This window comes from Pagrus pagrus, assembly GCF_965226575.1.
Source record: "Pagrus pagrus genome assembly, chromosome: 20".
Lineage (NCBI taxonomy): Eukaryota > Metazoa > Chordata > Actinopteri > Spariformes > Sparidae > Pagrus > Pagrus pagrus.
Genome location: NC_140207.1, coordinates 12,580,128 through 12,600,771, shown reverse-complemented (window position 1 = coordinate 12,600,771; position 20,644 = coordinate 12,580,128). Strand labels below are relative to the sequence as shown.

Here is a 20,644-nt window from a genome sequence, read left to right as displayed (position 1 = left end):
TGGTGAATGCATGCTCTGAGCTCTCTCTCTCTCGCGCGCGCACGCACACACACACACACACACACACACACACACACACACACACACACACACACACACACACACACACACACACAGCGCGCACCAGTGATCAGGGATCCAGTTACCAACTTCGCCGACACCGGCCCACGTGACTCAGGTCCTCCTCACTTTAAAACGAGCTGCTACCCTGCAATTTCCCTCCAGAGCTTCAAAGAGGTGGTAAATGCTTCCCCTGTGCCAGATGACCGACTTTCGCACCTTTTGCACCTTCTGTGTCAGAGGGAGCGGAGAGCGCGGCGCGACTGGAGCGGCGACTTCTTTGCCAATCTGCTGATGGTGCGCCGGCCCGAGTCCTTTGAGCTGAATCACATTTCTGTGCTGATAAATCGGCGTGCATCCTGCAGAGGAGGCCGATCGGTATCCCCCCCCCCCGTCTGTCTCTGATCTGCACGGACGAGGATGGACCACGGGAGCGCATTTCGCGCCTCCGTTTTACTGGCTTGTGTGATAATCTGCAGCAACGTGCTATGTCCCGTCGGTGCCTATCTGTACAACAACCGCTACGCAGGGTGAGTAAAGACCCCCCCCCCCATTCATGTTCATCCGTGGGGCTCAAAAAGCGCACGAGAGAGGAGAAGTTTCCTGCAGGCTCCACATCAAGAGACGGGCTTTATCTTGTGTTGAGAGACGGAACAAAGAAAGTCTTTATGCTCACCATCTTCTTCATCCAGTTTGAGACATAATATAATGTTTTTTAGTCAGTGTCTGATGGCAGTTTGGATAAGACTGCGTCTGTTGTGGTGTGCAGCAGAGAAAGAGAGAGAGAGAGACACTCGGATGGCTCATGATAGGCTCAGATGGGGATGCTTGCAGCAACAGTAGCCTGTCAAACTGCTCAAAGTATTCATTTCAAAAATTATAGCTGTAGGATGGCAGTGACTACTGAGTCTGTTCCTGTAGCCATGTGCTTCTGTAATCACAAGAGAGAGCAAATTTGTCATAACAGTCATTTTTGTCCTGGAATGGCAGTTTATGAGGCTGAATGTGGGGCGCTTTCCTCCTTGAGCTTGGGATGTATGGACAAATAGATGGTCTACAATGGGACCATCTGGGGCTGAGCGTGTATAGTAATTTGGGTAAACATACAGCAGCTATGGAAGGCATGATTTGGGCATGTAAGGGTTTATGGTCTGTTTTTCAAAAGAGCCTTCAATGTAGGGAGACCACCTCTGCTGGAAACCCCCCCTCCTCGTGTGTCTCAAATAACATACATGTTGGATGTGCTCCAAAACTTGTGGAGCTCACACCACTTCTGATTTGGCACCGAAATCCCACTATGTAGCGTGACGGGGGGGCGGGTTTGTCTCAGAAATCAGGGATGGGGTATTATTTTTCTTCTCTAACTGAATAAACAAGCTGTTCTCAGAGGAAAATAAGGTCCCCAGAACACTGTTTGAAGCTAGAAAGGTGGCAGGGTCCGCCACATATAAACAAAGTAAAACATGAAATTATGTTGTCCTTTAAGGTCAGTTTGTTTGTCAGTTTATTCAGTCATGAAAACAAAGAGAGTTTGTTTATTTAGTTATTTTAGGCATAAAACATCAGTCAGTGAAGATCTTCCTCTTACAATTTCTTCCCCAAAATGACATAATGCACCTTTAACAGGGCACCTTGGCATTACTGAATATTGGAAAACGGAGTATTTGATGGGTGTACTGTGTTTTAGTATCAAGACAGAGTCAACGTCTGCGAGCGCTGGATCTTAAAAGCAAATTGCTTCCATCCCAGAGAGAGCACTGCTGTGGGAATCAACAGACTGACAACTTAAGGACAGCCTTAGCTCACAAAGCCCCGCAGCCCTCTGCCCGGCCAAGGCTGCAACAAAAACAGTCCGTCATCTATGAAAGATGAAGAAAAGGATCATTTTGGACTAAAGTGGAGCTCTGGGGTGCCACTTATTTCTCCGAGACTGGTGAAAACAGAAAACACAAGCCTGACTAAATCACATATTTCTCTGATGTTTCAGACAGAGAGAATAAACTATAATAATAGAATATGCTTTAAGGTTGTTTTTGAAGTTTGAAACAAGTCTGTCTGCCTTAGTTTCAATCAGTTTCCCCAATATTACTGACCGCCTGTTCGCTTTGAAGACCGTCTCCTGTGAACCGGGCCTGTTTTCTGGCAGCGTGTTGCGGTCACTGAAATGGGGTGGCCGTTCATGTGGGACACCCCGGGACCCTTTTGTTCCTCAGACCTCAGAGTAGCCTGCTGCCATCTTTGTTTAGGGGGGCCCAGCTTCCTGTGTGGCACATTGTAAAAAAGCTCTTTGAAAAACGTTAGAGAGGAAGAAAGAGGGTTTATAAAAAGAAGACATGAAAGTGGACACGTATGTAACCTGGCAGGTAACTCAGCAGTCACAGAGAGTCTATAATTAAGAATGATGTAATGAATTATTGGTGTGTTAGCTCTAACCTCAAGAACTGTGATCTGCAGAGTAAGAGCAATAATATGTGAGATTCATGATGAGGATAAAGGGTGTCTTTGTTTTGTAGCAAGGCGATACGAAAGATGTGGTTTGCAGATTGAGTGAGACAGGCTCGAGCTTCTTTATCTGCTGCCTGTTTTTGTTTCCGCTAGTGCCAAGACCAATACGTGATGAATAATATTACTGTTTAATGAGTGTAAAAATGAATTATAACTCAATTTAACCAAAATATTTTAAAACAATCAAATTCACTTTTTTCTGCTGTTGACTAAAATGAAATTCTTCTCGATTCTTGATGAACAAAATTGAATTAAGGAGTCAAAATCAGCAAAAAGCAGCGGTCGTTTTAATCCGACCACAGCTGTTTAAAGGGTAAGTTCAGCCAAGAATGAAAATTCTGTCATTCTCCAGTCACTTCCATGCCGACAGAAAGTAAAGGGAAGTTTTGTAGTCCACAAAACATTATCTTAAACAACTGAAGTAGATGGGGACACAAAAAAAACCCCATAAAATGGCTCCATACAGTTTGTTTTGTGTAATCCAAGTCTACGGAAGCCCCAGAGAGCCCAAATATATTTGCAAAAACGTCACTCACGCCCTCTTTTAAACCCAAAATCTTTACTGTAGCTGCTAAGCTAAAAGCATTAGCAGCCCTGTCTGAAGTGTGTGCATCTGTTCATGGGTGTAAATAACATCATTTTTAATCAGTCTCTAGGTTTTTCAGGGAGTTGGATTACACCAAGCGGGCTGTATGGAGCGTTTTTATGTCCCCCGTCTACGTTGTTTACGAGAATGCTGCACTGCAGTGAAGCTCCAGAAATGTTTTGTGGACTACGAAACTTCACCTCACTTTCCAATCGGCATGAGAGTGCGTAGATAATGACTGAATTTCAATTTTTGGGTGAACTTGTCCCTTTAATACTTTACAGCTGCATTTAAAGCTTCATCTTGTCATGAATTTCCGCCAAATAAACAGTAATGGATGACCATCTATTTACAGTTTAAACCAGCCAAACACCTTGTTCAGTGTTTCAGCCTTCCCATTACAGTATTACATTCATGAGTGATTTATTGTCTGTGTATTAACACGTCTATCTCCAGCACATATCAGTGTGCTGTTGATGTACTAACAGGATCAGAATGTGAAACTGCTTCTGCTACTGTACATGCCAAAAGAGAGTTCCAGGTGCTGCCAATGAAATATAATCCTATAATGATGCCTCACACAGATTGTCTGACTGGGGTTTGACCCTGTCATCTATAGGATAGAGGAACCACCCATTTCAACATCAAACATCTGCTATTATTGTGTATAAGTGTCACCTTCAATCAGCACAAAAGGGGCTTGCATTACCTGTGACTTCATGCTCCCAAATGTTTTGAAGATTATGAAATGGATCCCTGCACTGTTGCAGTGATTTTTATTGGTGTAATAAACCCCTTTAGGGCACTTTGATCCTTGTTGTAAGCTGACACTGAGAGGAGCCCTGTTTGTTTTTGCAGTGATCAAGTCTTCAGGATAACTCCGAGCAATGACGAGGAGGTCCAAGTGCTCAAGAATATCCTGGGACATATGAAGGTTGGCTCGTATTTTCTCTTTTTATTCCCCTGCTTGTTTTTTGTTGGTGTTGAAGTGTTTTTACTTCTCCACTTGATATATTGAAATGAAATATCTGTTATTATTCCGCTCACACCAGCCTATAATTCCCCAGCGGTCTTTCTGTGACACTTGAACAGACAGAGTGAAGCGTGACGCCGGTGGTAAAGAGGGGGTGATGTGACAGTAGGCTGGGGACAGCGATAGGCGGAACAGAGCAGCCGAGTGCGGTCATCTGTCACAGTCGGGACATATTCCCTGTCTGAAAGACCGAGATAGAGTTGATAGGATGCTCTGTATTCGTTTCAGTGAGAAACCCCGGAGAGAAGAATGTGAGGGAAATACAAAACATTTCTCCATAATGATGCTGAGTGTTTAGAAATTATATGAACATGTGTTTCAAAGATATCTAAATTAGCGGGGAAGCCCTGGAGGACGCGAATGCCTTGCCTCTTTTCCCAAACACATTTGGGAGTGATTACCGATCAGCCTCAGGAGCGTGGCTGACCTTCCTCTGCACATTGCTTTGGTTTGCAAATACATAGCGAAGATGGTTTGTAAAGCATAAAAAGCATGATGCAATTATAGACTTGCTCTGCAAACAGTCAAAGACCTACTCTGAATAATTGATTGAGCAGTTGATTCATTTAAAAATCGGCTTTGCCAGGTTTATTATTCCTCTGCAGCGTTGACAGTGTTTATGAAAGACCAAAGCGTATTTGTGAATATTAGTTTTTTTGCCAGTGAACATTTTCCATTCATAACCAGTCCTGGTCTAGTGTATCTGACTTTCGATGAAAATTGATCTTGATAAGAAAATATGTGACAAACAGAAATGATTCAGTGATTTTATTGGTAAATCCCTCAATGTCAATAATACGCCATAATGGAATAATGAATATATCCTGACACATTGCATCAGTTACTCAGTTATAGCGTAGTCGGTTTTGTTAAATGTATCAAAAAGACGGTTAAAGTATAGATATTGTATTGAAATATTACTTTGGTAAAAGTAAAAGTCACAAGAATAATACTTGAGTAAAAGTCTTTAAGTATCTAATTATAAATGAATTAAAAGAAATTCTCTGTCAATAAATGTATTAGTAAAAGTAAATTATACTTATATTTACAAGTATGTACTGTACCATACTGTACATACTGGTTAACGATTATTGGGTCCGATTATTTTAATATATAATTTGATTTAAAAATCGCTGAAAAGATAAAGAATTCAGGATTTCTTCAGAATTGCAAATACGACATTTCGAGGAAGGGTTGGAGACAAAAAACTTAGCTCTCATGTTTAAAAATGAAAAGGAAATGCTTTTTGTCTGCTAAAGTAATCTCAACACAAAGCCTGCTTACAAGCATTTGCAGAGATTTCATTTTGCAATCTCACAGACTATTAGTTTTTTATTAGCATCTCACACTACACCAAGGGAGTTTCCTGTTTCTAATTAGATGGAAAATAGAGACAAAGCTTGTTTTAGTTAGATTTAAGTTAGTTTTATGGAGTTTATGTGGATATGTTTATCTTCAGAGCAAAGGGCTACGTCATTGTACAGTTGAATGAATAAAAAAAATATGAAAAATCCAATGAAAATATTTTCAAGACTTTCTTTTGGAGGGTTGTGGAGATTTCAGTGTCAGAATTTCTACAGCCATGTGGCAGTGTGGCCTTTTTTTACTCAAGTTTGGTCTGCTTGGGTTGTGTTTGTGCAGCCAGATACCTCATCTGCATACATGAAATCTGTTTAGGTTCAGGTCAGCCTGTCATTTAGTCGTCCAGAACCAATACAGCGGAGAAAGAACAGAAGAGGGCAAAAGAGGGTTCAGTAAATGTTTGTGATTTGTGGTGAGGGAGAACAGGACAGAGCCAGGCCGCTGGTCAGGACCTAGCCGAAGCTTTATGTATGTAAGGGCAGCGGACACAGTGCTCCAAGGCCAGCCGAGGCAGTGGCACTGTACTGTTTGGACAGCTGTGGACTTAGCTGTGTTTTCAGTGGCTTAGCCACAGTGCCATGCCTCCAGTGCCAGAGTCAAACCTTTCAGCCCCAGGCGAGGCGTGAGGTCAAATAATAAACAACCACTGTGAACTACAGAATGCAGAATCAAGAATCGGATCCATCAACAACAAAATTACAAATTTCTCCAAGCCATAATGCAAGATTTTTACATTTTGTTTGGCTTTGCTCGATGGCTGACAACAGCTAAGTTATACTGACGAAATATTTCACGTTTGCTGTTCCAAACACCTGGTGGTGTGTGTGTCACTTCCAGTAAAAATCCTCTGGTAGATGAACTGCTCTGCATTTCCAGAAGCAGCAACAACAGTTTAGGATAAACTGTAGTAGGGGTTGACTGATACGGCCTTATCAGGGCTGATATGATACCGATGCTGATTATTAGCAATCAAGGAGACTGATATTTGGGACTGATATTCATTTGCAGTAAAAATTCCTGTTTTTTGTGTCAAAATTTCAAGCAACCAGTGATGAAATAAACTTAAATATGCTGGAATGGAAGGTACTACTGGTAAGAGAAACCAAAGAAGACAGAGAAAAAACACAGAGGTCCAACAGGAGACACAGCTGGACGACATGACAAACATGTCCAAGGAGGTTGAAGCTTCATTTCCTTTCCAGCTCCCTCCTCCCCAGGAGAGCACAAGGTGTACAGTATGCTGAAGGACATCGAGTCCAAGCTCACACTATGTGGATCTAAGGGGAGAGTCTACTCGGTCATCCACGAGGAGACGCTGGCTTTAATATTCAGTCAGCTCCAAGAAGATAAAAAGTGGAGCCATGAGAGAGAGATGATGGAGAAGGAGATTCACTCCCTGAAAGCACAGCTGGTTGATGCTCATGCCAATGTCGACTCCTCAGTGGAGATTGAAGACATGAAATCACAGCTCACTGTGCTCTGTGAGACACTTTGGAAAAATGACGATGACCTCAAGCAGCAAACGTCCATCAGCAAAGACCATCAAGTCAAACTGGACAAAATGAAGGCAGACAAAGAGGATCTGAGTTCACAACTCAGAGCTCTCTCTGAGACGCTGTGGACCACTGAAGCTGACCTTGAGCAGCAGACCTCCAAGAGCAAGGCCGAACAGCTTGAGCAAGATCTTGTGTTTGAGAAGGCTCAAACTCAGAAGCTGCAAGAGAAACTGCGTATGATGGAGGAAGCTCTTCCTAAACAAAAAGAAGAGGCTAAGATGGCTCTGGAAATATCCCAGGCCTTTACCTTCGTAAGGTTTGAAGCGACATAAATGGTAAATATGACGAGCCATGAAAGCCACTGTGATCGATCAGGGTCTGACCTGCAGAAACGATTTGCCTTTTGGCTAATACAAGTTTAAAGTCAACTATACTTCACCTGTTTGACTGACAGGTGAACTCTGAGCAGCCTAGAAAAGAAACACAACAGCTCCTGAATGCACCCAGTAAAGCAAACACTTCACCAAAGTAATGCATCGTCCAGATAAGATATTTCTGCATGTTTGGATTTTCATAAAAAGTTAATAATTACTTTTGTGCATCATTACTACTTCAGCTCCTTGAGAACATTTTTATGACCATACCTGACATGAAACATAAGATATTGCCTTGTTAACTTGATAATTTCCTAAAAACTGAGGCGATAGTTTTAGATTTCTCGCTTCGCCTGACAAACACGGCAAAACCCAAAAGTTTTCAGCTGAAAAGAAAGTCCTCACAATAAAGAAGCAGCTAATCACTCTCTCTGTCAATCAACTGATCGTTTAATCAGATAATTATTCCAGAGGATAAACTGAAATGAATAGAAATCTCCACAGGTCCATGTTGTTGGAGGGGAGCAGTGACACAGTATTTTTCACTCTGTCTCTGTCTTGCATCACAGAGGTTTCGTTTGAGATATTCCAGACATCAAATCTGTGAAACAGATGTACTGGTATCTTCGTTAAATCACCACTGCTGCTGTCATTGCGTCCCATGATTTATTTCACTATGGAGGAGTTTCACCATTGTCTATTATGACATCATTTTATGACGTCTTTCTCGCTGTTGGGGGTTAGACAGGCTGTTCTTTGTCTTGATGAAATACTTCACAACAATTAAACTGAGTTATACATGTTACATTTTTGGATAGGCTGGATTTCCTCTTTAATCAATTCATCCTCACGTCTTACTTAATGCATGACAGATGATCCTACACTGTAAATTTTAAAAACACTTCATCGATTACCTTAAAATTACCAAGTGAAGTAAACTAATGATTACGTTTTTTGGTTGGTTTGGTTGATTTGATTCAGTTTTGACTGAAAACAAACAATAAAAGATCCAAAGACATGAGATATTTTATAAAATCTGCCTTTAACTCTGCTTCGACAGCATTGGATACTTTGACATTTTGAGAGAATACGCTGTAAAATCTGACTGCTTTCTTACCGATAACCTCAAAATTACTAAGTAAAGTACACTAACAATTTCAAGTTGTTCAAACTTTTTAGCTCATACAACTTAAATGTAATAGTCTACTGTACTTTACTTGGTAATTCTGAGGTAATCTGTTTCCTGACTTCTTTAAAGTAAAGTCAACTACAGCGTGCACCTGTTTTTCTCTCTTTCTGAAAGTCCGATAAGTATATAAAAAGTATAAAGTATAAGTATAGCTTACCAGCTATCTTGAGGACCGGAAACTTCCTGGGGTCTCAACTGAACTTTAGGAAGTCACTGCACTCAGCCAAGAAATTAATATAATCCAGCATATAAATCACCCACAGCTAGTTCTTTTTGTAAAGAGTCAACAAACAAGTGTTAAGTAGCAAGCTTCAGAGGTGTTAGTATTGGAATGGAGACAGGCTAGCTGTTTCCACCTGTTTCCAGTTATGCTAAGCTAAGCTAAATCTGTAGCTAATGGCTGCAGATACATATTTACTGTGTATTGGAGTGATATCGATGTTCTCATCTAACTCTCAAGACAGTGACCTATTTAGGCCATAGAAACTACTCACTAACAACTGTGTTTATCTTGTTTTATTTTACTTGACTGTTTATAAGTCAAGTTGCAGCTTCACCTCATCTGCCTCGAGGAAAGCCAGCTCTTTTTTATTGAACTATAACTTTTCCTTTCTTGTCCTGCCCACGCTAGTCTTACATCAACCAAAACAACCCAAATTCAATTTATAGACGGCGTGTATAAACAGACACACACACAAAAAAAAAGAGAAAAAAAAACACATAAAAAAAAATCAGGAGACAGAAGATTTATAAAGCAGACAAAGAATGCATCTTTCAGGCTCATAAATTCAGCTATAAAATGTTAAAATGAGAGGACTGTTTGTGCCGAGTTGCGTTATCTGATCAGGGATATTTATTTAAGTGCATTTCAGGCGTATGTGTTTTGGATTTGTTTGACTAACAGAGGAGCAGTGCAGAAACATTTGTGGTACTTAACCATTTGGAAACGCCATAAAAGCGCAGAGCAGTTTATACTGGAGGGCACCGAGCATTCCTGCACAGGATTTTTCGACCCCTCTGGCTCTAAACAAAGTTAAATTAATCTGGTATGCACTCTGTAAACCATTAAACCAATTGACACATTAACAAGCATGTGTGCCAGCCTGCGCGTCTGTGCCCCCATGCTATAGAGCAAATGAAAGCCAGCTGAAGACGTTCACTCGCGTCTGCAAAGCACAGAAACACTACTGTGCGCATCATCCGTAGATCAGTGCTCTCCTATTTGCTCAGAATTTCTCCTTCTTTTAGTTTCTCTCCGTCTCTCTGTTATTTTATCAGTTACCACATGGTGTCTGTGTTTATATAGCTGGCTAGCACGGCCAATGGGCGTCTGTCTCAGCTAAAGCTAACACAACCAGCTATCAGGGCTTGATAACAGCCGCTGAAGGACAGGATTCCTGTTGCTAATATGAGGTCAAACAGTAGAGAGGGAAGCAGAGGGAGAGTCGTTCGCTGCAGGTTGTTAATGGGACACGGCAGAGTGTGTTTTGCCCCATTAACTCTGTACAGTCATCAGAATTCCCCTGATTCAGTCCATCGCTTGAAGGTAGAGACGGGAGGAATGTTAAACTGTCCTGGTCCGACCAAAACAATTTGGTCATGATCACCGAATGTCTGGGGCTATTTTAAACACTTAGATCAGATAAGGAAACAGTCCTTTTTCTGAAACATGTGCTTTAAAACCCTTAAGTTTAGTTAGTTCAGTATAGTTCAGTTGACAGTATGAAAAGGCAGACATAAGAAGATAACCCACATCTACAATGCAAATGTATGTGATGAGAAAGTTTCGTCCCAAACTTATTTCCACTGTGGTTTTTGCTGTGAAAATAAAGCCAATGCAGACCTTGTTAAGTGGATCTGGTATCAGAAAAACATAAGAGATCCACATTCATTACCATCATTAGTAGGGTTTCAACAGTCGGAGGTTGTCATAACTCTCTCAGAGAATATCACTTTTATTATATCACGTTATACAGTATTACTCAGTAACTATTATTATTTAGTACTGTATTATCTATTACAATGGCCGTTAAAGGAATGGAAACAGGGGAAGCAGAGGTAGAATTCAATATTTTTAATAACACAAACACAGAATAATTCAATACTGTACATAAGCAAATGCACATGGTATGATAAATATCAATTTTCATACTGATGCAACCCTCGCCATTATAAAATTCATTGTTACTGGAATCAGTTGGATTCATTCAGTCACAACATACCACCAACTTAGTTTGTGGTGCCACAGTAATCACTTGCCCCACAAGAAAAATATTAAAACTAGAATGGCACTCAGTTGAGCACATACCTCCTCTAAGGCCCAACAGTCCCCTTTAATTCCCCTTTAAAACTCCATGAATACAGGTCATACACCTTATCTAATGTGTTTGTTCTTTTCCTGTAGGTGGACTTCTGGCAGCCCAACACCGCTTCTCTAATCTGTAAAAATGCCACTGTGGACGTCCACGTGAAACGCAATGACACGCGAGGTTTACATGCTCGCTTAAAGCATCAACGTATCGATTATGGGTAAGGCTGCAGTGACCACCAGGCGTAACGTCAGACACACCACAGTTCGCATGCATGCTGTCTCACACATCTTGTAATCTTGTTAGGAGAGCGTCAACACCCCGAGACACATCTGTTATTCGAAGGCCGTTGCAATAACACAGCTTTCCCCAGCTGAGAATATATGATTTGCACATGCCGAGTCTGCCTTAGTTTGCATGCAAAGGACCTTCCTCAGAGCTGGGACGCACACAAACACACACCCAGTACATCAGAGCCCCTTTCCCAATCTGCTCCCAAAAGCAGCCCTTTCATCTCTCGGCCCCCATCCCTCCTCAAAATTAACGTTGAAATGATGGAGGTTTATCAAAGCAGCCGCAGCGAGAAAGAATTCCATTGTCGTCTCCGTCCTGAGGGAGGAACTGCAGATCTGAGGATGAGGGTTTTTTCTACTCTGTGTTGATTGACTGAGAGAATAATTTGTCATCTGTACGTGGTTTGGTGTCAAAGATCTCATTTTATTTTCAGGGACATAATCCATGTTTTTTAGTGTTATTGAGGAAGTCGTGTTTAGAGATGTATATATAAGGACCGCGTGAGGAAGTGTACTTCTGGCTTCCCACGTAGCTGCTATAAAATCAGATCACATCGTCTGTTGTAGGTTGGAGTGGGAAGTGAAGAAGTGAGGAGGCATCGGTTCTGATCAGACCCAAGAGCAGTCTATAAATAGATAGTCAATGATAATCATGGTCACAATTCAGCAGAGGTATAATTAGTATCAACAGGGTGAGTGCTGATGTAGAAAACGGGTTCGGATGCTGGAAAACAAGCAGATGAGTGAGCGCAGTTACATAATTGGTGTCAGGAATGAGTCAACAATAAATCCAGAACCCCTGATCCACCACTTCATACATGCCCTCAACACCCGTCAGCTATATTATGTACTTCACATACTGTAACGTGATTTAATGGGAATATCTGCAAATGGTATGTTCTCAGAGGCACAAACCTGTCACCCTCTAAGAAACCACAAGAAATGTAACATCAATAGAAATTTAGTTACAGCTGCATCGCAGGCCCAATCTGCAGTCATTTGACATGCTGTTTACAGGTTTTATGATACAGTAGCTAGGGGTACCGCACTCCAATCAACCGTATTTGTGAAGGGTTTGTAAATTATAACTACAGTGACGGCTTTGTTGATGACCAGTAATTAGTAATTGGTTATTCATAGGAAGAGTTACAACATTTAGGTTGCCATGTTGGCAAAACACACATGTAACGTGACCAAAGTTTTTGTTAATCGTATTGGTCATTTCTCAAAAATAGTTGCATTTGTGTTTACAGATTTTCAAATGTTAACATTTGCTGCTTTTTTGGCATATCATGTATATCTTTGTCAACTGAATGTCTTTGGTTTGTGGACATTTCCTCAGAAAGCTTTTTCTTTTTCTTTTTCTTTTGGAAAACCACCGCCTGCCTTCACCTCAATCATATTTGTCTTAGTTTTAATAGTATTTATAGTCCTTGGGAAACATGTAAAATCATTAAAAATTGCTTGATTATTGTTAAATAACATTAAAAAGAACGTCAGGCATGATGGTTTATTATTACATTCGCCTTTTTCTTATTGGTTCACTCAGTCAGGGATAAGTAAGTAAGTAAGTTGGTAACACGTTATAATAACCATTAATAAATTGTAAACTTATAGTCAATTAAATGTTAGCTGATAGGTATTTAACTGTTAAAAAACAATGAAATGCTTTAAAAAAACATTTATTCAGCAATCGTTTATTGTAAAGTTGCAACTGATGTTGTAATACTTTGTAAATGACTAATAAATACTGAGTAGTTCATCTATAAATGTTATTTTGATGGGCATTATAAAGATACAACTGATGTTTATAAACCTTGACATTGCTTAGTAAATGGTTTATAAAGCATTTCATTGTTTTTTTTAACAGTGAAATAACCATTTACTAAAGTTTAATTAACTAGAAATGTACCATTTGTTAATTATGGTTAGCCTGAGCTACAAAGCAGTATCACATAATTTATTGACCAATAAAAACACAGTATTTACAGCTTAAAAAGCTTTTTAAAAAAAGTATCTGTTTTTGAAAAATGGGTACCAATATATGTACAAAAGCAGAAATAATGAAAAGTATCCTAATATTAAAATAAAGTATTCCTGAGGGTAAACAAGCTTGTCAATGACTGTACTCATCTGTTTCAATCTTACTATTAAGGTTGTTACAATTGTTGGCTATTATGTCTATTATGTGTCTGTCTAACTTCCTCTCCTCTATCCACAGGGTGTTTATCTCCAATCTACAGAAGGAAATTGAAAAGCAGACGGGATATCGCTCCTCTCGCAAGCGGAGGTCAGAGTCTCAGTATGACTACGAGGTTTACCACTCTCTGGAAGAGGTAGATGTGAAACCCACCATCTACCCGCCCGCCTGTCTCTCACTCTCCTCACTGCGTCCTAATCTGATGCACACACAGAGTAAACAAACACGCTCTCTGAGGCGCTCTCAAACTCCCAATTACCCCATTCCACAGGTCTCTCTCCCACCGCCTTGTGCTCTCTCTCACACACAGAGACGACACTTCACAGCTTTAGAGTGTTTATTTTCCCAACTCGGATCAGGCTCCTGCTTCATGAGTCTGCCAGGCCCGATGAAGCAGCGTGAATTCAACACACACAAATCTTTAGTACTGTGAGCTTTGATCCCCTCCTTCGCTAAAAAACACATACTTAATATGCATGCATATGTGTGCCTGTACAGTACATGCATACATATATCTTTTCACTCAAGCTTTGGAATTACTTTTGATGGCCTTAAAAATGCAATTCGCATTAAATCAACCTTCATTTTTTCCCTGTTTACTCTAGAAAAAGTTTGCAAACACAGCCTCGAATAACACTCTCTTCTACATTATTTTCTGTTCTTAAGATCCAGAGCTGGATGTTTGAGATGAACAGAACTCAATCCCACCTGGTCGACATGTTCTCCATCGGGAAGTCGTACGAGGGAAGGCCGCTCTATGTGCTTCAGGTAGGAGAGAAAGCACGAGACACGCACGTGAAAAAGTGACACGCAGGCTGCGGCACGCTCAAAATATTCTGCTCGTCTCCTGTCAGATAGGGAAGAGAAGTCGACATCAGAAGAAAGCCGTGTGGATCGACTGTGGTGTCCATGCCAGGGAGTGGATCGGACCTGCCTTCTGCCAGTGGTTTGTCAAAGAGGTAGTGTTGTTTTTAAAGTATTATAATTTTAACTTAATGTTTCCATAAACTGTAGCAAGCAGTCTGTAATGATTGGTCTTTGGTGTCTTCAACAAAATGAACATCTGTTCACTTGTCATGTGCAGTTACGCAAATACTTAAGATTACCCTTCATCATTCAGATGTTGAGCACAACCCAGACGTTTACACAAGTTCAATCATGCCCTTAAAGTCGTAGTTGGAAGACGATACCAGACCAGAGCCCAACATTAACTGCAACAACCTTTAATGGCATATTTTTTTACTACTGAGATGCCAGATGAGTGGGATTTGCAACACAATGAGCGCCAGAACGTAAAGATAATTAAAGGAAAGTCTAGAATATCAAGAGTCATGGCCTGTTTTGAGGAATTCTTGCATGATAAACCTCAACTGACAGGTACTATGAAAATGCTCAGCTTGTCTCAGGTTTACTGGAGCGTAATATTTATTAAACAATGATTAGTTTCGCCCTCAAGTCATTCTGTTTGCACACTTCTTGAAATGACCTCTAATGTGATGGTTTAGTTAAAACCTTCATCAGTGAGAGACAAACTAAAATGTTAATTAACTGTAGGACATTACTCAGTAAGGGAATTCTTTAGAGCTGCAACGATCAATTGATTAATTGCCTGATATTAAACTAATCGCCAACTATTTTGATAAACAATTTATCGATTTGAGTGATTTTTTTAAGGGGAAAAAATGACAAAACTCTTTGATTCGAGCTTAATGTGAAAATGTGAATATTTTCTGGTTTCTTTACTCCTCTATGACAGTGAACTGAATATCTTTGGGTTGTGGGCAAATCAAGATATTTGAGGATGTCATCTTGGGCTTTGGGAAACTCAGATTGACATTTTTCACTATTTTCTGATATTTTATAGACCAAACAACTAATAAGTTAATCAAGAAAATAATCAACAGATTTATCGACAATGAAAATAACCAGCTTGCAGCTTTCTTGCAGGATTCTTCAAAGATTGAAAAAGAAGGGTCAGGAAGTGAGCGAATAAGAGAAATATCAGCAAGAAACAGAATGACATCAAAATTAAGAATCTCAAGGGAAGACGTTTGACTATTGTAATGTAGTAACTCAGGTTGGCCACTGGAGGTCAGGGTGTCATCTTTGTATAAGGCTTAAAGGATATTAACCTTGACTCTAAGCAGTATTAACCCAGTGCCCAGATCTCCTCACTCCAATCCTCATCTATAGTCAGAGTATTAACCTACTGTAGTTGTGTAAACTGTGACAGTAATCACGCAAAAGGTAACAAAAGAATGAATATCTGTGTCATCAAACAATACACTGTTTTATAATAGACTGTTTCATGTTGTGATTTAAGGCCATCAACTCATACCAGTATGACTCTGTGATGAGACGACTGCTCAACCAGCTCAACTTCTACATCATGCCTGTCTTCAACGTGGATGGATATCATTTCAGCTGGACCACGGTACTGTAGGTCTTTCTACACAAACAACACAGTAAAAATCCTGCCTTCAGACATTTTTGTCTACAATATTCTGGTGCTTTATTTTCTTTATTTTATACAGGTGCAAGTACATGAATGCAGATTAATAATAGTGCACAGATTTATAATATTTTCAAGGCACTATTCTGAATAATTTGTGTCCAAGTGGATCAGAATTTATACAGTAACTGAAAAACTACACAGCAGAGACATAGCAGGGTGGTTTTTGTCATTAGGCAGCCCTTATCTCTATAGAAGTATACTTACAGGTAATAATGCCTGTGAAAAATGCCCCGCAACTACTGTCTACATACCTACTTTTAGTAATAGACCAAGCAGAGCAGAGCTGAGTGAGTGACAGATGGATTATTTTGGAGATGTCAGGGAGCTCCATTTGTTCGATGAGCCTGGCGGTCAGTGGACATACATAAACAATGACAGTGTCTCTGTTTCCCTCTGTAGGATCGGTTCTGGAGGAAAACGCGGTCCAAAAATCACAAGTTCCACTGCCGGGGAGTGGATGCGAACAGAAACTGGAAAGTGAAATGGTGTGGTGAGTTTGATAACACCGAGCTAACAGCTGAAATCAAGAGACACGCACACTGCGACTTGGCGAGACGCTCGTCATAGTCTGCTGCTGATGTAGTCTTTTCTGTCTATGAATCAGTGTAAGCTGGGGATGAAGTATTTGTGCGGTGACAACAATCTGTGTTTGATGTCGGTTAGTCTCTGGTGGGAGGTGGGAGGAAGGGGTTTCTGCTGAATCATCACCACTGCAGGAGGGCTCAGAGAATATAGCAGAGACATTTGTGGTACAGACAGACCTACAGAGATGTGACATGAGTTAAGAGACAGAGAACTTGAGCTTTGAAGTTTGGAAGTTTTGCCCTCTCTAAAGAATTGTAATATTTGCTCGCGGCCTTTTTATTGATATTTGAAGTCATACAACATGCAATAAATCACATACGATGCGATACGATATGATGCGATACAATATTTAGTATAGGGTCAGTCATACAAAACTGCAATATCAATGTCTGATTTTTCAATATAAGTCAATAAAGGGCATATCCCTTGAAAGAATAGCAAATTGTCTCTATTGTCAAATGGTGTATAAGGTCTTTAATCCATAGCTTAAAAGTCGGAGGAAACTTTTCCTTCCATTTAAGCATTGCAAGAGATTAAAAAACTATTTTATGCTTTTGCCGAGCCACTAAGATGTATATCTTCTGGAGCAATGCTGCAGTAGCACAGCAGAAGAAGGTTCTGTGGTTACCTCCAAAACATGTTCATGCACTTAATCTACAAAGATTTTATTTCAAGGAACCTGCTTTTAGTGAAAACAGTGTATTTGGTGATGAAACAGGAAAAAAGTACAGTAATATATAACATATGATATAACTTTCAGCCTGGCTTGAACTCATGCTTTAGGCTGTAATGTTTGGGACTGCACTGCAAAAGAACTGAAGTTACGGGGGAATTGATTAAGCTTCACTAATTCTACACAATTCCTGAAATAACTGAAAATATATTAGAAACAACAGCACATGCGGCCTTATCCTAAGGGTCCAGGTTTATATTAAACTTTAATACACACGAGGATCTTTTATTATTTGCTCTTTTTTGCTGCAAGTGAATCCTTTCAGAACAGGTCAAACAGGTCATTTACAACATTCAAAGGTACATACAATACAACGGATGGCAACAGTTCAAAGCACAAACATGCTTATTTGTGTGTGTGTTAGAGAGAGGGACACACCGTCAGAGCCACAAACATCACATGAAAAGTGACCAGAATGCTTTATTTCCACTCTTGGCACTGGGTTCAGTGTTTCTGCAAAGCATTTAGGTTTTGGCTTCTCTTATCCTTGGCATCATAATGTGACTGTGGTGATTTCAATCTGTGTCTGCATTAGTTTCCCCTGCACAATATCACTCTCAATGTCCTTATGCCTGACTCCTGACTATCTCTTATTCATGTTTTTCTTTTTTCCTTCTCCAGATGAGGGTGCCTCCTCTCATCCCTGTGACGACACATACTGTGGTCCCTTTCCCGAGTCTGAACCTGAAGTCAAGGCCGTCGCCAAGTTCTTGCGCAAGCACAAGAAACGTGTCAAAGCATACATATCCATCCACGCCTACGCCCAAATGCTGCTGTACCCCTATTCCTACAAGTATGCCACTATCCCCAACTTCAACTGCGTGGTAAGACATCCAATAATCAAGTCTTTATATAAGATAATATTCTTAGCCATCACCTTCCAGTGGCCTATTTACGTTGGAGTTACCCAACAGGAACGTCTTTATATTAAATCCTACTGTGAAGACACATATAGAACCACTGATGACACAGCCTTGTGCTTCCCTGTCTAGGAGCTAGCAGCTCATAATGCGGTGACAGCCCTGTACTCTGCCTATGGAGTGAGGTACAGATATGGACCTGCCTCCACAACTCTGTGTGAGTACTCTTCTACTTTCACTTCTTTGTTCTCTTCAAGCTTTAGAAAAACGAAACAGAATTGATGATTTGTGATGTTGCACCTGTTGTTTTGTGCACTCCTGTCAACCTCATTTGTGGTTTTTACGAGTAAAATGGATCCTTTTTCATGTTATGAAATAGGGAGAAGTGCCAGTTTCCAATCAATTTAGTCTTGCAGTCAGTGTACTGTGTGTGTGCCTTGAGAGGAAGTCCATGCAGAGATGTAAGAGTAACACCAGTAAGAATGAAATGCTTCTTTGATCCACTCAAATTTAATCCACTTGGTCTCAGAAGTGAAGAAGATAAAGAATCAAAACAATTTCAAATGTAGTAAAAGTACTCATTTTTGCTGGGCCCCTAATTGTTACAGTTTTATATTATCAGATGCTATAAGCTGTACTTTAATGTTGTACTTGCTTTAGGTGGAGCTAATTGTAACGACTGCATATACTGTTTGGCAGTTTAAGCTACAACAAGCTACAACGACTTTTTTTGCTGTGAAGCTCCAGAAATATTTTGTGGATTACGCAACTATACCTAACTTTCCATCGGCATGTGGGCGGGAATTTAATGACTGAAGTTAAATTTTTGGGTGAACTTTTTCTTCATGCAAATGTACCTGGTTGATTTCCACCACTGACTGTCAGATTTTGAGCCGTGTTTCAACATGCAATCAACCTCTGGCACTGGCACTGAATTACATTTTGAAATGATGAAATAACAAAATACTGTTCCAAGCTTTTCTTACTCTGTTTTTTTACCTTTTTACAGACGTCAGCTCCGGCAGCTCTATCGACTGGGCCTACAGAAATGGGATTCCGTATGCGTTCGCATTTGAGTTGAGGGATACGGGATACTTCGGATTCCTCCTACCCGAATCCCTGATCAACCCGACCTGCACTGAGACTATGAGGGCAGTGAAAGCCATCGCATCGGGCCTGCTGAAGAAGTGCGAGACAGACAGGGACAGATTTCCATATATATGACCGCACTGCAGCTCCACCCTCTCAGTAACTTATCTCAACACCTCATATTCCTCTTCGGGATTCAATATTCCTCCCAGATATTATCAGGCGATGAGCTGACAAGGACCAGCAAGGCATGAATTTTAATTTGCTTTTCTTGTTTTTGACATTGCTCACCTTATTTTCCTTATTATGTGATAAGATATGAGCTGATATTGGTGGGGGTTGTTGTGCTAATAACCAGAGAACCTATAAGTGACCAGCCTTTTTGTATACAATAAGATCCTGCATATGGTGTCAGAGATTATCTTGCAGGGTCAGTGGGTCTTTATGTGTGCCATGCAGTATCCTGAGCTTGATCTCTAGCATATGATCCTCTTCACTTTCAAAGAAATGAATAATGCAGACTCTTCCATAGAATAAGCTTTTTCATGGTCATGTGAGCACTTGTCATGATACAGCAGCACTTTTAAAGAAAAAAGAGAAACAGCAAAGTTTTTAATGTCTTCCAAAAATATGTTTTCACAAGAACAGTTTTTAATTAATATAACCCTATCTCTATTTTTATTCTGATTCCTTTTTATGAAATTAGTTCTACCAAGTGCCAGATTAGATATTCAACTTTAATGTTAATGTATGAATGCCTTTATTACTGCAACATTGTTGGTGTACATGATCACCTGACAATCTTTGGTTTGGTTTAAATTGAGATGTTTTTTTTGTTAGATGTTAGATTTTAAGACTGAGGTTTGGGAAGAATGACCTGTCACTACAGTAGCTCATTGTGTCATTACTCAGGTATGGATCAATGACAGAGTCACAAATGTTTACTATTGACAACCTCTGTGCTTAATATGAGACTCTTAGAAATGTCTGACTTGAATAAATGTTGTTATATAACAGAAATTGTTCATGTTGTCACATTAATCTCATCTTTGTCAGTCAATCAAAGTTCAGTTTTTCAATTTTGCCCATATTTTGTACATGTTTTGATTGGTATGTTTGAGAATAAACATTATTTAAGTCACGTGGCTTTCAATATGATCAACTCACTGACCTGTTTAAATATAAAATGACACCTTTTTTTTTTAAACATCCTCCTCGTTTTCTTTTCCACTCTGATTCTGCAGCTCGGCTCTTATTTATGGATTCAGAAACGGTGAAGCTGACACGTAAGACATCCCAAAGTTAAAGTGAACTCTGCCTCCCACAACTGCCAAATCCGTGCTGTCAAATTGCCAGATTTCCTGGATGTATTTTCTGTTGGACTTTGCTAAATGTTGCCCAAGGCTGCAAAAGGCAGCTCAGCAATACTAAACATGTGGGTACGCACAGTCATAG

The 20,644-nt window shown here is 40.2% G+C and overlaps 1 protein-coding gene across 1 annotated transcript; it reads left to right on the top strand.

Moving 5' to 3' along the window:
* The first annotated feature begins 272 nt into the window (after nucleotides 1-272).
* On the top strand, nucleotides 273-20,268 carry cpa6 (carboxypeptidase A6). Its single transcript, XM_084340156.1, has 11 exons — nucleotides 273-590; nucleotides 4,010-4,085; nucleotides 11,010-11,134; nucleotides 13,429-13,543; nucleotides 14,074-14,175; nucleotides 14,262-14,366; nucleotides 15,731-15,841; nucleotides 16,322-16,412; nucleotides 17,862-18,064; nucleotides 18,233-18,317; nucleotides 19,110-20,268. Exons 1-11 carry the CDS (start codon nucleotides 481-483, stop codon nucleotides 19,322-19,324), a joined length of 1,338 nt encoding a protein of 445 aa, XP_084196282.1. The 5' UTR covers nucleotides 273-480; the 3' UTR covers nucleotides 19,325-20,268.
* Nucleotides 20,269-20,644: the final 376 nt, after the last annotated feature.

What these genes read in the sequence shown, in the direction of transcription:
- cpa6 (XM_084340156.1), top strand. Translation starts at nt 481, where the DNA reads ATGGACCACGGGAGCGCATTTCGCGCCTCCGTTTTACTGGCTTGTGTG. An exon ending in ATCATTTCAGCTGGACCACG is followed by an intron (nt 15,842 to 16,321) that starts GTACTGTAGGTC and finishes TTCCCTCTGTAG; the next exon opens with GATCGGTTCTGGAGGAAAAC. An exon ending in ACCTGCCTCCACAACTCTGT is followed by an intron (nt 18,318 to 19,109) that starts GTGAGTACTCTT and finishes ACCTTTTTACAG; the next exon opens with ACGTCAGCTCCGGCAGCTCT.